Source organism: Centruroides sculpturatus, unplaced genomic scaffold, assembly GCF_000671375.1.
Source record: "Centruroides sculpturatus isolate CEXI.00-Female unplaced genomic scaffold, Cexi_2.0 scaffold1156, whole genome shotgun sequence".
Taxonomy (NCBI): Eukaryota; Metazoa; Arthropoda; class Arachnida; order Scorpiones; family Buthidae; genus Centruroides; species Centruroides sculpturatus.
Genome location: NW_019385353.1, coordinates 150,325 through 166,938, shown reverse-complemented (window position 1 = coordinate 166,938; position 16,614 = coordinate 150,325). Strand labels below are relative to the sequence as shown.

The following is a 16,614-nucleotide window of genomic DNA, read 5'->3' as shown; positions in this document are numbered from 1 at the left end:
CCTGCTGAATCTTGCGAATGGTTTACACTCGGGTATCGCCAAGGTTTTTGGCAAAATTTGATGTAATATCGCTGCTCACGTTGTTCAGTCATTTTCCAGCTTAGTGAAATCCGACGAGAGCGCACTACATGACCTCACTCATACGCCGATTGCCAACGACTGACGCTTCCTGCAGGCGGGAAAAAATTCAGGACTGTGCATGACTGTCCCCTCCACAACTCCACCGAAGGAGGCCTCTCACGCATCATTGGTTTACGCGGAAAAAAATAAGGTCCGATACTTTTTGAACAGACCTTGTATTTTTCGTCTACTAGCACGTATTTTCTATTATCAGGATTTATTAGACTGACTTATATTATAAGCCCGTCTAATAAGTCCTATAATTATATTATAATAAACCAAAGACATTGAGGCATTAATTCCTTTAGTTTGACCCTACTCGAGATATGACTATCTGTATTTCACCATCTCTCAACTTTTAAATCGGCGAAATTTAATAGTGTTAATGACCCTTATAAACAAGCTACCATATCAAATTCTGTTTCTTAATTAATCTTTACCCTATCCTGAGATATTAAACAAATAAACGCCTACATATATACATACACATCCATGGAAATTAAATTTCTTTAATATTGATAGAAAATAATACGTTTTATTGAATGATATTTTTTTTGTAAAAATTTCCTGTATAAATTATCTTGCAAAAATATTTTTTACATAAATTATGCGAGAAATTATAAGCTGTTATAGGCTACGTAATGGCAAATTTGTAACTCACCGTTTACGAAACAAACAGGGGTTACACAATGGTAGGGTTCAAGTACCAGGCCTGGACTTTCCAAAATAAAAATAACCAATAATTTTCACAACCACATATAATAATTCACAATACATATAAGATTTATTAGCTTGACAAAAAAACAATAATGGGTTAATTGTCCCAATAGTAAGTTAAATAATTGAACACTGGAAAAGTTGCAACAAAAATCAATGACAATAATACTTATAATATCCAACTCAACAAAACTTTTATCTCCACCTCAAAAGAGATTCTACAGCAAAGAGATACTGTTTCCTCTAATTGATCCCAGACGTTTCTACAACAGTTGTCACCTGAAAACTAACTCTGTCGTGGATGTGCCGCCTTTTATTCTACATCGAGTGCAGCTCCGCACTGTCTTAATTTACATAAGATGTCGTTCCAGGATCAGGCACCGATGCAAACTAAGTTTGCTTTTACTTTCATAGTCACTGGTGCTTAGGAGTTTGTCCTTAACAAAAAAAGAACCCCAAAAAGAAAATAATTAAATAAAAATAACGCCCCAAAACATAAAATAACGATCGGACATTGACTCCTTTACAAATTTATCTTAGTTAATTCATTTTAAGTCATACTTTATAAATTTATTGATTAATAAATTTTCAGGGTTTTATTACTTAAGTCCTATTACGCACATTACAGTAAGTTTTCAGTTATACGAACCAAAATAACCAAGTTTATTGTTTGATTTTTTAGAGTTGTCTTCTTTTCATCGAAAGAAAAGAAAATAAGGTAAACATTTATCTTTTTATAGTAATTCGAATACAGTAATATGAAAATTATTTCAAATATAAGCATACTATATTCTAAATAACATCAATTTATAATTTACAATTTAGTGAATGTATAAAAACCTAAAAGTGTAGTGAAAATAAAAATTAAAGCATTTTTTTTCAACTAATATTAATTTAAGATTATATGTATACATACATACGTGTATATATATTCTAATTTTTGTTTTCAAAAACTAATATGAGTAATTATACTCATTAGCATTGTAAACTCTGCTACATTTTATTAACGTTATCTACAATTAAATAGTAATATACGACAAACTTTCTTCCTTATATACAGAGAGTAAATTAATCAGTTATAAATCAGTTCTTAGCAAATTATTCTATTTGTTAAAAGATCTATTATTCTTTCGATATTTGGTGGGTATTTAAATCAGAACATATTCATTCATCTTCGAAGTATAAAATATATTTCTTATAAAGTATAACAAGAATAAGCAAGCAAAATGACAAATTTGGTAATCTGAAAGCGATAGTATATTAATAATACGTCAATTTACATAATAATCTGAAAACTTAACTTTGTAACTACTTTGTGGATTTTTATAATTTAGTCGTAAAGTCCCTACGCATGCAAGGTTGGGAATTATATGTACTCTTCCTTTCATTCAGTACACAGATTTTAATTTTCCATCATTTTCTTTTGGATGCCGTCTTGGATATCGACAATTTAAACCATTGAAATTGACTTCGATAATCGTGTTTAGGTCTTTGTCGCAAAGTCGACAGCTGAGAGATTTCCCTCATAATACGCGATGTCTGGATTTGGAAAAAGCAACATCATATCACATCTTTCAATTTATTATCTGCGAACTTGTTACCGATATATTTTCTATCTTGGAAACATACTCAAGACATATTAATATGTAAATTTTCGACTATAAATTCGTATCTTTTATTATCAGGACTTATTATACTGGTTTTACAGATAATATTACAAAGATTAACAGAAAACAATTTTTATTTTATTTCATATACCTAGTATATGAAATAAAATAAAAAATAAAAAATAAAATAAAAATTGTTTTCTGTTAATCTTTGTAATATTATCTGTAAAATCAGTATAATAAGTCCTGATAATAGAAGATACGAATTTATAGTCGAAAATTTACATATTAACAAGAAAAAAGGACATTGAGGCAATTTAATTAATACTCAAGACACAATTGGTACTTTACAGTATAGTCACTTTATATACAGTCAGTTACCGATAATTTTCAAAATAATGTTCACAAAACTATTGTTTTCATATTGCAAATAAGTTAAATATATGGTAATTCGGAGTAGGTTCGATTTAAAATCGACAATTTTGCTTAGAATCTTTCACACGTAGTCTCCCGCGCCGAAATCCACGCGGCAGTGACAGATACGATGGGAAGGTTAGGGGCCTTAAGCCTCCTCTTTGATACAAACAAAACACATAAAATTTATTTATTCAAACTTCACAACGTCTTTACAGTATGTTTTTGGGATTTAATTTAATAATTAAAATTTTAAGTACTTTAATTTAATTAAGAAGTATTTTTTAAAATAAGAAAGTAATTATAAGCCTATACACTGTTATGTTTTGATTAATTCTATTTAAATGTTTTAAAAAGTATAGAATTATTAACATTTCTTAAAAATTATTTGTAGGTCTGCTCTATGTTTTATTCCCATATCTATGGAGATGTTTTAAGATTGTAAGCCAAAAAGCATTCGAGAGTTTCAATTGTTGAGAATTATAAAAAGTGACATCTCTTTAGGTCTTCGTTCTAATATTAGATATATTAATGGATATATTGTAAAACTATTTTTTAATAATTTTTCAATTTTGTACTATTAATACTTTCTCATAAAGCAAAAATATATCTTTTATTACAAATTTTTTTACTCGGATATTGTTAAATTATTGCAATTATATTAAACTATTACGGAAAAGTAGGACATTGGCGCCCCCTGAGTAATACGTACTAACACCCTCAATTACTAATTTGTTATGTGCATCAGAAATCTTGTAACTTTTCCAGTACGTAGCAGTTACAATTATAAAAATGTGCAGCTGAAGCCATTAGGCTGTCTTTCTACGTTCTGTCAGATATTTCATAAATTTAAAGTTATTTGTTTATTTTTATTTATTTATTTATTTAGGAATGTTTATTATTTTTCCTTACGGGGATCAGAGTACTTCTTTGCACCACTAAAGCATTATAGGGAGCTTCATTGATTAAAAGCAGTAAAAAATACATAAACTCACTAAGTTAATTACATGAAAAATGTAATAACATTTAAAAAAATAAAACATTCAGCTATTTTCCTGAATTGTAGTTTTGTGACGGAAGTAAACTACCACCACGAAACTGCTGGAAGGTGTCTTTTAAGGATGGTGTTATAAAAGCTGTTTGTTGGGTTTAAATTTTAATCCGTGCGCTTTAAAATTCGATAACAATTCACAAACATATTGGAAATATTCAATATATAATTTTAGAGATAATAGAGTAGCCTGAAATTATAAACCTTTTCGTAATTCTTTTCATATTATTTGGAGTCATACACCTGAACAGTATCATCTAATAGAATATTTCCTAAAAATATATGAAAAGGTATACACCTTTTCATAAATTTTTAGGAAATATTCTATTAGATGATAGGTATTGCGATGTGTCCTTGAACATACTATTTTTAGCGTCAATATGCCTTGATGCTGTGTTAATGGGCGGTACCAGTAGTTAATGGTCTTTTAAACCAGTAGTCTTTACTACTGGTTTAAAAGACAAATACATCGAAAGTGAAACCATAAGACGTATCAATTAGTCATTAATTGGTCGAACCTATTGAATGTGCTTAAAGCGTTCTAGGAAACCAACTGTCTGTCTCACTATATTTTTCTGCAACTTCCAATAGCCCAAATATACTCTTTTACAGGAATAGCAAGTAATCTCTCAATCCCTAATATAATTTATTAATAGCCAAAGCCGAGAGTAAGAGTTATGAATCCATTGATAAATATTGACGAAGGATTCAAATTGAGATGAAGGGTCTCTAATGTGTATCTTGCTTGTCTGCCACTGGACAGTCCTATCTGCAGCCCGCATTTTATTAAAAGCATCTTATCATTAAACCTTTATGTGCCATTATATTAATTGCATAATCTGCATATATCATTAAATAATCAGTGCAATTTTTTTTTCTTTCAAACGTCATTACGATGGGTTACGATGCACTTAATCAGTAAATTCCGTTTGAATTCTTTGAATCCAGTTATTTTTCATGTTTTTATGATATTTTATACAGTTTTTCAAAAGTAATGCGCCGTAGGAGATGGTGCAGGGAAGCTGTCAGGCAAAGCATCAGGGACAAGTATATAAGTTAGTGTAATGTACCGGTTATATGTTGCATTATTTCGGGTCTGTAATACTGTAAAGTGAAAATTAATTGCACAAAATTCACTGCATGGTTGAATCACTTCCAATTAATGTAATCCAGCTGCATAGTTCTGTACCTCACAACTAGGTATGTTATTAAAATTGAACATGTTCTATTTAATAGACAATATATTCTGATTTTTTATTATTATGTTTACTTTTATTTATAAACTAGCAGGTAGGCCCGGCGTTGCTCGGGCAAAAGTAACGATAGCGAAGATTAAGATTATTACGTTATAGTCAACCTTACCCGTTTTCACAGAATGCAAGAATTGGGTCCCCCTGATTCCGGACTGATTAGAGAACTTTTAGTCTAAAAATATGTTCGATTTCCCGCAAAACGAAAAAAAACTGCATCTGCGTCTTGCACGTCGCTTTCTATTAACAATTCCATTGTTACTTAACATATCCATTGTTGATGAAAGTGTTAAACCTTAATCCTGTCTTTTTTCCCCGTGGGGAAGAATTTCGAAAAATCCCTTCTTAGTGTGCGTTCTCGTGACGTACCCTAACTGTGTACCAAATTTCAACTTTCAACTCCTAACCGTTTGGGCTCTGGTTTATTATTATTATTATTATTATTATTATCAACCCATCTCGATTATCTATATAGATAAAACGAAAAATAATTATAACGAAATAAACGATAATGTGTCGTGTTCTTGCTATCATTTGCATACCAAGTATTAAAAACAAATAGGTCTAATCCTTACAACATACCGGTCAGATATAGAACTAAGGTGCTTCTCGTGAGTATAAAGACACGTATAAATCATTCAAATAGAAAAAAGTGTATATCCTGTTGACTTTTAGTTTATTTAAACTATCAAAAAATATTTTTAAAAATAATATATTAAAGAAGAAAACGATTTTCAAAATTAGCTTGAGGTTGACTGTCCCAAGAATATTATGACAAGTTAATATTAAGATACCAAAGTTAACATTAACCTAGCAGAAACTACTAAAAATGACTAGTTGATTAGGATTAGTAACTTAGTGATGGGCCGAGGCAAATCGCTAACAGATTTAGAGAAAGGTGAAATTCTAGCTGTTAGAGATGAAAATTACTCTGAAAGAGCAATTGCTAAAAAATTAAATCTACCATTCACTATAATCAACAACTTTATTAACTTGGAGATCAATATGGTCGAAAGAAATAAACGAGACGCCCTTCAAAGCTTACAAACAGGACAAAACGAGCCATTGTTCACCAGATTGCCAGCAACAAAACGTCATTTCGGAAGTTATCAACAACGCCCGAGTGTAATGCTGGCAAAACAACTATTAGAAGAGTTATGCGGACATGACGGCATTTTATGAGTCAAGAAAATCAGCCCAATCGTTAAAAGCCCACTCACAAGGAGAAAGATTTACTATGAGCTAAGGAAAAAATGAGCTGGACGAGCAAGGGAAAAAAACCACCTGGAGTGACGAGAAAAAGTTCGACTTTGATGGTCCAGATGTTTGGCGCCAATACTGTCTATATACTTGTTCCGGATGCTTTGTCTACAAGCTTATCCACAGACTCCCATGACTCATTTCTTTTGAAAAACCCTGTATATTTTATGTTTAAAAACATTCTTTAAATCGAAATGTAATGATTAATTTTGTACGAAAATAAAATTACTTTCAGACCATGAAATATTTATAAGCGAATTAAAAAGAAAAAAAAACATTTTCTGTGAATTTATAGAAAGCAAATCAAACTTTTTAATATTACAATTTTATGAAATAAATTGTAACAACTATATTTAAAATTTTAATCTGTAATATATTTGTAAAATAATTGATTAATACTTATAAAATAAATAAAATAATTAAGGCTATTATTGTAAACCTGTATTTAAAACCGTATTAAAATGGATATTTAAGGACACCCAGTTAATTTTTAGAACCGAACTACTTACCTAAATGAAAGTTACTTCCTATCAAAACATGAATTATTAATGGTTTTACATAGAATTATAGTATTACTTCTTGAAGTTTCTCGCCAATTTTATTGTTTCGACACGTACGAATAAACAAAATACACTATTTTATAATTTAATTTCAGTACCATAATTTTTGCTAATTTTTTGCATTGAATCAAAACTTTCGGTTATAATGCAGAATAAGACTGTAATTTTTATTTTATGACTGAAAATTTATGGATAAAATTATAAAAACGATTTCAGATAAACGGGAAGTAAATGTTAATATTCGAGATGTGTTTAAGAAGCACGAATAATTTTTATTCAATTATTTACCTATAGAAATAATTTTTTCCTATTTTTATCAAGTTAAGAACATTTGAAACACTTTTAATGTAATTTTAAAATATTACAAAAATTAAAATAAATAAATATAGTTATTATATTTGTCTATTAGATATATAAGCTAGTAACTATATTTATTATAAATAAAATATGGCATTTTATCTGACCCAGATGTAACAAACAAACAAGGAGGAAAAAAAGAAAATATATTAAGTTAAAAATAAAATTGAATTTTTAAAACAGGAAATAGTAAATTTAATCTAAATAAAAGAATTTTCATAAACACAATGACGTTGGCCATTCTTCCTTATTTTTTATTAACGTAAAGAAAATGTTTTTATGATAAACATATGATAGAAAGTTATGTTTAATAAAAATGTTTACAATGAAAAATATAGATTAATTTTGTTCCATAAAAGCTTTGCAATTATAATTCTTTAGAGTATGAGAAAATCATTTTGTATTTTTTATTGGCATTTTAAATGAATGTTGTATAAATCTTTATTAAAAAATTAGTAGAAAAAATTGGGTAAAATATATAAGTAAATTTATTATTTTCGTATTTTTATATTTACAAAGTTTACATACATTAAGGCAGAAACGTGTAATCTATCTGTAATTTAGTAACGTCATTTTCGGAATTAAGAAAAAGCTATAACAAATATTTATGTATTAAAAACGTGTAGAGACTACATAGAAGAACAATCTGTCAAACGCCCACTGGTCTTTCATATACTGATATGTAAAACCTCAGAATTCTAATGGTTTTCACCATCGCAAAAGATCTCGGTTCGAGCCTTAACAGACCTTGATTTTTCATTGGTAAATGACAAGATTCATATCACAGCTCAAATCCATTACCATCGATTTCACTGTTGGTTTAACCAATTATAAAGGACAACAACGAGGTTAACAAATAAACTCTGGCGTTAGTGCTAAATATTCAATCGACCACAAAACATAAGTTTATTAAGGGGTTCAAATACTTTTATATTAAACTATTACCAAATGTTGTTAGCGGATTTATTAATATTAAGGATAAATTATACGAAATTGAATATTGTAGAGTTGTTTGACGATCTAAAACAATATTTTATTCATATAAATAAACGAGATGGGTATGCTGTATGAATGGAGTTAGCGTATTCTAAATTAGCGATAGATTTATATCTATATATACATACAAGCTACAATTGCATCTGCGTCTTGCACGTCGCTTTCTATTAACAATTCCATTGTTACTTAACATATCCATTGTTGATGAAAGTGTTAAACCTTAATCCTGTCTTNAAATGTTGTTAGCGGATTTATTAATATTAAGGATAAATTATACGAAATTGAATATTGTAGAGTTGTTTGACGATCTAAAACAATATTTTATTCATATAAATAAACGAGATGGATATGCTGTATGAATGGAGTTAGCGTATTCTAAATTAGCGATAGATTTATATCTATATATACATACAAGCTACAATATTATATAAATTTTATATAATTGTTTACAAACACGATTTTCTTGGATTTACGATGAGATATTTTAAGAATAAAGTTTACCTGCATTAAAATAACAAAAGGACAAATAATGCTAAAATATGAGTATAATAAATTACGAGTACAGTATAATTATTTTCTTATTATAAATTATATTAATATTGACAACAAAAATATTTTCGTAAGTCTCAGCTGAAAAAATTTGTTTATAACTTAAAAATTAATATATTTTGTTTTATAAATATATTTTAATAAAGTTAATTAATAATACATTTATTCAAGTAATTAATTATTTAATTGAAATAAGTATTATTATTTATCATTTTTCACAATTAAAATAATTTTAATAGTATACGAAGAACGAAGATATTGTATTTTTTGTATTCAATATAAAAACGAAATAATTTGTTTGTTTTATAAATTTGCTTGCCTTTTAAACATTAATTGAACTTTTGGGCTAACAAGTTCGTTTAATGATAATAAACGCGTCATTATACTTGTTAACCTTCGATAAAATGATATTGATTGGTTGAGATTTATATTTAAAAAATGGAATAAATAAATAAATAATTATATATAAATATTCTACTTAAAACCTGTATTTTATTTCCACATCACTTAATTGAAAATCGCTTCGCAAAATGAATCATAAGTGTTTACTGTTTTTATTCTTTACGTTACTGCATTGTGTTACTAGTTATTATTTTCATTTATCGTGTCCAAATACTTATTTGGATCGTTACTGTGGTAAACTTTTCATTTATATTTTGGAATATTAATTTAATTTAGATAAGGTTAAATCTATTTACTTATGTTTATAAACATTTTTTTTTTGTTTTTTTAGCTTTGAGAAATAGAAATTCACTTAAAGAATGTGCTCAGAAACATTTTTCTACAAGAGTAAGAAAAAATTTTACTGTATATTAAATAAATTGATTAATATTAAATATTTTTAATTTTTTAATGGATTAACATGTTAACATTTTTTAAAGAGTTTTGACATTTTACAAAATTGTTACAAATCTATGAGTGAGAGAGGAAAAGACTTAACAATAGAGCAAATGTTCGATGAAATTTGTGACCTTGACCTCTATGTAAGTAAATTGTTACTAATTATTACTTGCCATATTTTTTTATTTTCACTATAAAGAAACTATCGTTGATTAGGAAATTAATGGAATTTCTGGCTGCGGAGAGTATGCACTTTTCCTCGATAAGAAAAAAAATGGAACCATAGCTGAGTTTGTTAATGTAAGTAATATCACTTATTACTATTGAGTTTTCTCCATTCTTACTTATTAAAAACAATTTATAATAGGATAAAAACGTGTGTCCTTATTTTATTATATCATCATTCAAAAAATGTAGGTTAATATAACTTACACCAGATTCTTGCTAATCCGACCCTCAATAATTCTGCCTTTCAATTATTCGGCATACAGTACCTTGTGATCAGTACCTTGTATATTTAATTAATATATTCATTAAAAAATAGGATTCGTCTATAACCTACATATTCTATTTTAGTTATTTAAAATACTAACAAGTAAGATACATTAGCACAAAGTTAACATTGTGTGTGGCACCAAATGTTATGAGATTGTTCTCATAAGATTTGGCGCACAATTTTTATATACTAATTATTATAAAAAAAACAAAATACAGTACTTAATTTAGGGAGTAGAGATAGTTTTAAAAAAAAATTGTAAATACTAATAACCAGTAAAATTTTCATTGAATCTGTCGCCATTCGAGATACGACACACGATCTTCTATATCTTCTACTCCCTTGATCTTTAACCGCCAAGATTCAATAGCATCTATAATCCATAAATAGAAATAACCGTGCCAAGTTTTAAACTTTTTGGTTTATCATCGAATCTTGAGATATAACGCAAAATAAACGCCAATACACACAATACTACAAACATACATACAGAATTTTGGGACGTTTTTAATTTTGGGCTCCTTAAGTGTAAAATTTCGAGAAATGCAAAAAAGTGGAGGGTCTACATTTAACCGATAATCATACTTTTCTTATGTTACATTTTGTAACAGCCGTTAAAATAAAAAGAATTTTATTTTTAATACACCAATGTCAGCATTGATAGTTAAAAAAATGAATAAATAATAATTATTTTAAAACTTTTAGAGAAACGCTTTTTATAAATGCAGTAAAAAGTAAAAAATAATTCTTTCATCCTTCACATTATACTTGATAATATGCGACCAAAAATAAAAGCGTGGGGTGTTCGTGGTTAGAAATATTCTTAGTTACTATGTAATAATTTTTATGGGCTTTCCATGAGTCCTATGCTTTTATTTTTGGTCGCATAGTATCAAGAAAACTGTGAAAGCTAAACAACGCTTATTTTTTTTTAACTTTTTTACTGCATTAATGTGAATAAAAAACATTTCTTTAAAAATTCTTATAGGGAATGTTGAAAATTTGAGTGTTCAGTTGCATGTTGTTTTCACAGCATGAATAAACTGTCCCATTGTAAGAATATTAATGTGAAAGCTAAACAACGCTTATTTTTTTTTAACTTTTTTACTGCATTAATGTGAATAAATGACATTTCTTTAAAAATTCTTAAAGGGAATGTTGAAAATTTGAGTGTTCAGTTGCATGTTGTTTTCACAGCATGAATAAACTGTCCCATTGTAAGAATATTAAAATGATAGCACATTCAAATGGATTTAAATTTTAATAATTCCAGAATGTTTTAATGAAGATCAATTTCTGAATTCATAAGTTTTTGTTTTTAATTGAATAGTTATGTCTTTTTTTGAAAATCATTCACAAGGCAACTTTTATTTGAAAGATTTTATTTGTACAGAAATATCTTTTTAGTGATTATAAACCAAATAAATTATAACTTATTAATTGTATAAGTTTCATTAATTTATTTGTTAAAAATATGTAAATATAAATGTTCAGTTTTGGGATTATTTCATTGCTAGAAAATTTGTAATGAAAAAGATTTTCATCAGAATTATTGATGGAAAATTTAACATGGATAATTAACAAAATGTTTCCAAAACTTATTTGGTACTTTGGAATCAAACTGTTATTAAATTATTGATATGAACGTCAAATTAGAAATTAAAATTGAAGTTGAATTTTAAACTGGTTTATTGTATTTGTTTTTCTTTCTTTAGAAAATAAATTAAAGATTTCTTTATTTCTGAATGTACAATATATGTTTGGAGAATTTTTAAAACTTTAAAATAATAATTCTATTGGCACAAAAATAATTTACTATATTTTGACTTAAATATTTTTTATCCACATTGTCAAAATGTTCAGTGAAATTTTTAAACTGCTTTCTATTAATATAATAGAATCAACTTTATATGGTCACTTTGGGACTTGCTTATACTGATTAAAAAATAAATAACCAAATAACATTAATTAGAATAATTAAATAAGACTAAAATTAGTGAAAATTCTGGTTTATTGAGTCCATTATTAAAGGATATGTCTCAATCTTTGAGTACATTCAAGTAAATGTGTGTAAATTTTAAAAATATACATTTTTTGTTCTAACGTAAACAATTAAAACCTGTATACTTTGAAGATTTATTAATTATTATTATTATTACTNAAAAAAAAAAAAAAAAAAAAAAAAAAAACAAATTGAACAGTTTGGCTGAGGAATAACTTACTATAATATGAAATTGAGAAATTCCATACTAATACCATCTATAATAATTATTTTACTAGCAATAGCCTACGATAAAATATCAATTCTTGCTAAATAATTTTCTTGAAGATCTTAGGATCTCTTTTCTATGACGTTGTCATATTTTGTGTTTATCTACATTCTATCGATAAATTTTAGTCGTTATATTCTATAGAGATTTACTTCATTATATATACATTATATTTACTATACTTTATACTAATCATAATATATTCATTATACTTAGTCTAAAGTATAGTAAATATAATGTATATATTTACTATACTTTATACTAATCATAATATATTCATTATACTTAGTCTACTGTTTATTTGCGTCTGGCAATTAATTATTCTTGGATTTTTGTAAATGTAAACAACAATCTAAAAATATCATTTGTATTTAGTTGACAAATAGCAGAAGAAAGATAAAGCTTGACGTTTTTGTCTACACCTTTGTTTATAGTTAATATGCATATATGTATTTTGATTTATTTGTTTTTGTTAAGTTGCAGTTAGAGATAGGCAAATCTTGAGAGTCTAATGTGATCATTTGTCATTTAAAATTTTAAACTTTGTGCTCTCATTTCATTATATTACATTCACATAAAGTAACTGTTTTTTAAGGTCACATTGAATTTTATATCACTATTTCATTTTCTTTTCCGATATTAATAGAAAATGATTGTTTAGACGTTATCTTCTGCGTTACTAATGCCAAATTTTAAAAAGTACAGTATTAGGCCTAGTTATTATGAATACAACTAATAGCTTAAGTTATTACCGATAAATTTTGCAATAATGATTATATATAGAGTATTTTATTCAATATTTTCTTTCTTGTTTATTCTTATTATTTCACATGTCAGATTATATGTTAAACTTTTCATGATACTGCTTAAATTATTTTATAAACTTTATTATTATTGTCGTTAAAGTTTTAATTAATATCACTTTCTGTAAGAGTTATGTAATTTAGCAATTGTTTAAAATTAAAGTACACAAGGAAAATAAAACCATAAACATATAATTCAGTATCGATTATTTTTATCGTAAAAATTTTCTAATAAAATTCTTAGAATGATGTGCATCGTTCTTCATAATTTATTTTGTTATTTATAGATTTGTGTGTCTTATTACGTACTTGTTCATGGAGATGTTTCACATAAGTTAAGAAAAATCGAAATTTGAAGTGTTTGGAAAATCATAGTCAGATGCGTATTTCCTACAAAATGATCTAGTGACTTATTATTCAAGTCACTGGGTCAGTCATAAGAGAATATAACTACAGATCTTATTTAGATTTTGTATTATTCATTATGAAACAATAAATCTTTTTTATAAAAAAAATTTTTATTTGCTATTTGCTTTCTCTTAATGAATTATCGCTTTGATAAAACAGGTGATTTGAGAGAGAGAAAAACTTCTTGCGATAAGAGTTTGTTTAATTCCTGATTTAGGCGTTATATTTTCACTCTCCAAAGTATCGTGACTTTCAAAAGTATTTCTAATTTCACCAAAACGTGTCTCCAAAACATATCGGCTTAAAACCTCTCTCGAAGAAAAGTTGTGCTTAGCAAAACTGACAAACTTGAATTCACACTTAACTATACCTGTACATACATAAACCGTTTTCACCAATACAGTAAGACTAACATCTATTAATAAAAACAATACATAAGAAGTGGTTTGCATTCACAATTCGCATAATAACCAGCGAACGCATCTTGACCGCATATAACACACGCGAAATGTATTGTTTCAACTAAAATAAACAGTATAGGCATGCATTAAGTGATTTTTTATTATTAATTTATTTATGTAAATTAATAATATAGATATTCGAATATCACTATTTTCAAATTCGAATATCCCGAATGGATAGTGAACTTAATTATCTTATTAAATAACGTTTTAACCAAATAAGCTATATATTTATTATTTAAGCTTGTTTTGTTTATTTCTATATATTAAAAAATTGATAAAAAAAAAAAAAAAAAACAGTCAAAAGAAAAACAATTCACTAAGAAATGAAACTTCAGACTTTGAGTTTTACAGTAACTTCTTTTTATTAATATTGAGTTTTACCTTATAATAGATAAATCAATAATTATTCTCCACCTGCAAATTTTAATTTACGAAAAGAAGTATTCGAACACAGCATTTAGTCTGCTTCTTTTCTTCTGGCAAATTAAATCAGAAATGCTGAAATCAGATTGGAGATTTTTCCCCAAAATGGGAACTTTCCGAGTCAACTAAAATAATAAGGAAAAGAGAAATTAGTTTGCCTAAATGGAGAAAATTCCAGTTAAGGTTGTTAAAATATCTACACTTCTAAATAGTATTAAATAATTTCATAATTAAAAATATAAAAAAGTAAGAAGTATGATTAAATTGAATTTTGTTTTTAATGTCACGTATTTCTTAATTCTGCTGATTTATTATGTACAGTACAGTACATTTGTTTGCTTTTTTATAAAAATAATTTTTGAAACCAAAAGAGTAATATTAAAACGTTTAGATATGGTTAGTATTTCAAAAACATTAACAATTGTTTTGCTAAATTCTTTGTTTTCAGTAATAGCCATTATTGCAATGTTTTAAAATTAAGAGCATTGATATTTTATAAATTAGTTCTTATTAGAATAAATCAATTAGAATTGATTATTTAACACACGTTAAACTTTTCTATAAAAAGTTTTAAATATAAATTTTTCAAGTTAAATATTACTTAACGCGACTATGTTACACATTAACTAAAATAATAGGAAATGTCTACATTTATACACCGAGTAGCTAATTTATTATGACTATCTACTCAATACTGTACATTGTTGGGCCACCTTTTTCTCGCAATATTGCTGCAATTCTCTTTGGCATAGACTCTGTGAGATGTTGGTAAGTGATTGGAGAAATCTGACATCGTATCCGATAAATTGAATTTTCCGGTTCATTACGAATGGATGGTTCTGGTTTCAGCTGCCTGATGCCTCTTTCGATCTCATTCCACAAATATTCAATTGAATTGAGATACATTGATTGTAGATGCCAACTAAGCAAGGTGAAGTCTCCATCATGTTTTTCAAACCATCTTTGGACAATTTGTTAGAAAATAGATTCCACTGTACTATTTTAGATGCGATATTTTGTTTTTATCTGCGTTTTAGTAGGGTATGCCAAGGGAAAGCACACTAAGAAGGGATTTTTCGAAATTCCCAAGCGGGGGGAGATGGAGAGGATTAAGGCTTAACCGGAACAACGGCTTCTACTGTACTATTTTAGCATTATTATGGCATGAAACATTGTCCTGCTGGAAGTATCCATCTCCAGTGGGGTAGGCTATTAACATAACTGAATGTACTGTACTTGGTCAGTGACAATATTTAAATATGTTTGGACATTTAGGTGTTGTTTCACACGAAGCAAAGGACCCAAACAATGTCAGGAAAACATTCCTAAACCATAACATTACCTCCATCAGCTTGAGGTGTTGTGGCAATGCACGTAGAGTCCATGCTTTCATGCTATTTTCTCCATATTCGCACTCTGCCATCTGCGTGGTGCAATTAAAAACTATCGGACTACATTACCCTTTTCCAGTCATTTACTGTCCAATCTTTGTGATCATGTTCAAAGTCTGTTAAATCACGTCTTTTGCCCATACCTTCACATGCAATTCTCTGCAACTGTCTGTACAATCATCCAGCAATCTCTTTTTATACCAATCTCGTTCTCTGGTGACAATAGACTGCCATCATAGCTGATTTGCGTAAGCTTTGCAGGTGGGCATAATAAATTGGCCACTCAGTGTAAGTCAAAAAACTTTGTGAAGATATAATAAAGCAGAAGAAATTTAAGAATTTTTATATTCTTGCAGAACATTTAAAGAATACCAATACATTTAAATAAATAGACTATTTGATTTATCATCTATACTAATATTATAAATAGGTAATGTTTGTATGTATGTATGTATGTATGTATGTAAGTTTGTATGCAGCAGGTAATCTCCGAAACTACTCATCCGATTTCAAAAATTCTTTAACCAATATTTAGAATGGAACTTCAGGGTGGACATAGGCTGTATATTATTCCGTTAAACATTCATATAAATTAAAATATATAATCTAGGTTAAGGCTTTTATGTCCAACAGATGGC

The 16,614-nt window shown here is 27.6% G+C and overlaps 2 protein-coding genes across 2 annotated transcripts in view; both read left to right on the top strand.

Annotated features, from left to right (window-relative positions):
* The window catches only part of LOC111638011, an 8,979-nt gene extending 4,887 nt beyond the window's left edge, over window positions 1–4,092 (top strand). Inside the window, exons 5-6 of the mRNA XM_023383635.1 lie at window positions 1,520–1,555; window positions 3,253–4,092. Coding sequence (XP_023239403.1) covers window positions 1,520–1,555; window positions 3,253–3,303 — 87 coding nt within the window. The 3' untranslated portion in view covers window positions 3,304–4,092. The remainder of the gene's footprint in view (window positions 1–1,519; window positions 1,556–3,252) is intronic.
* A 5,197-nt stretch (window positions 4,093–9,289) lies between these two features.
* LOC111638012 lies at window positions 9,290–10,138 on the top strand. Its single transcript, XM_023383636.1, has 4 exons — window positions 9,290–9,517; window positions 9,615–9,670; window positions 9,763–9,864; window positions 9,938–10,138. Exons 1-4 carry the CDS (start codon window positions 9,412–9,414, stop codon window positions 10,046–10,048), a joined length of 375 nt encoding a protein of 124 aa, XP_023239404.1. The 5' UTR covers window positions 9,290–9,411; the 3' UTR covers window positions 10,049–10,138.
* The last annotated feature ends 6,476 nt before the right edge of the window (window positions 10,139–16,614 follow it).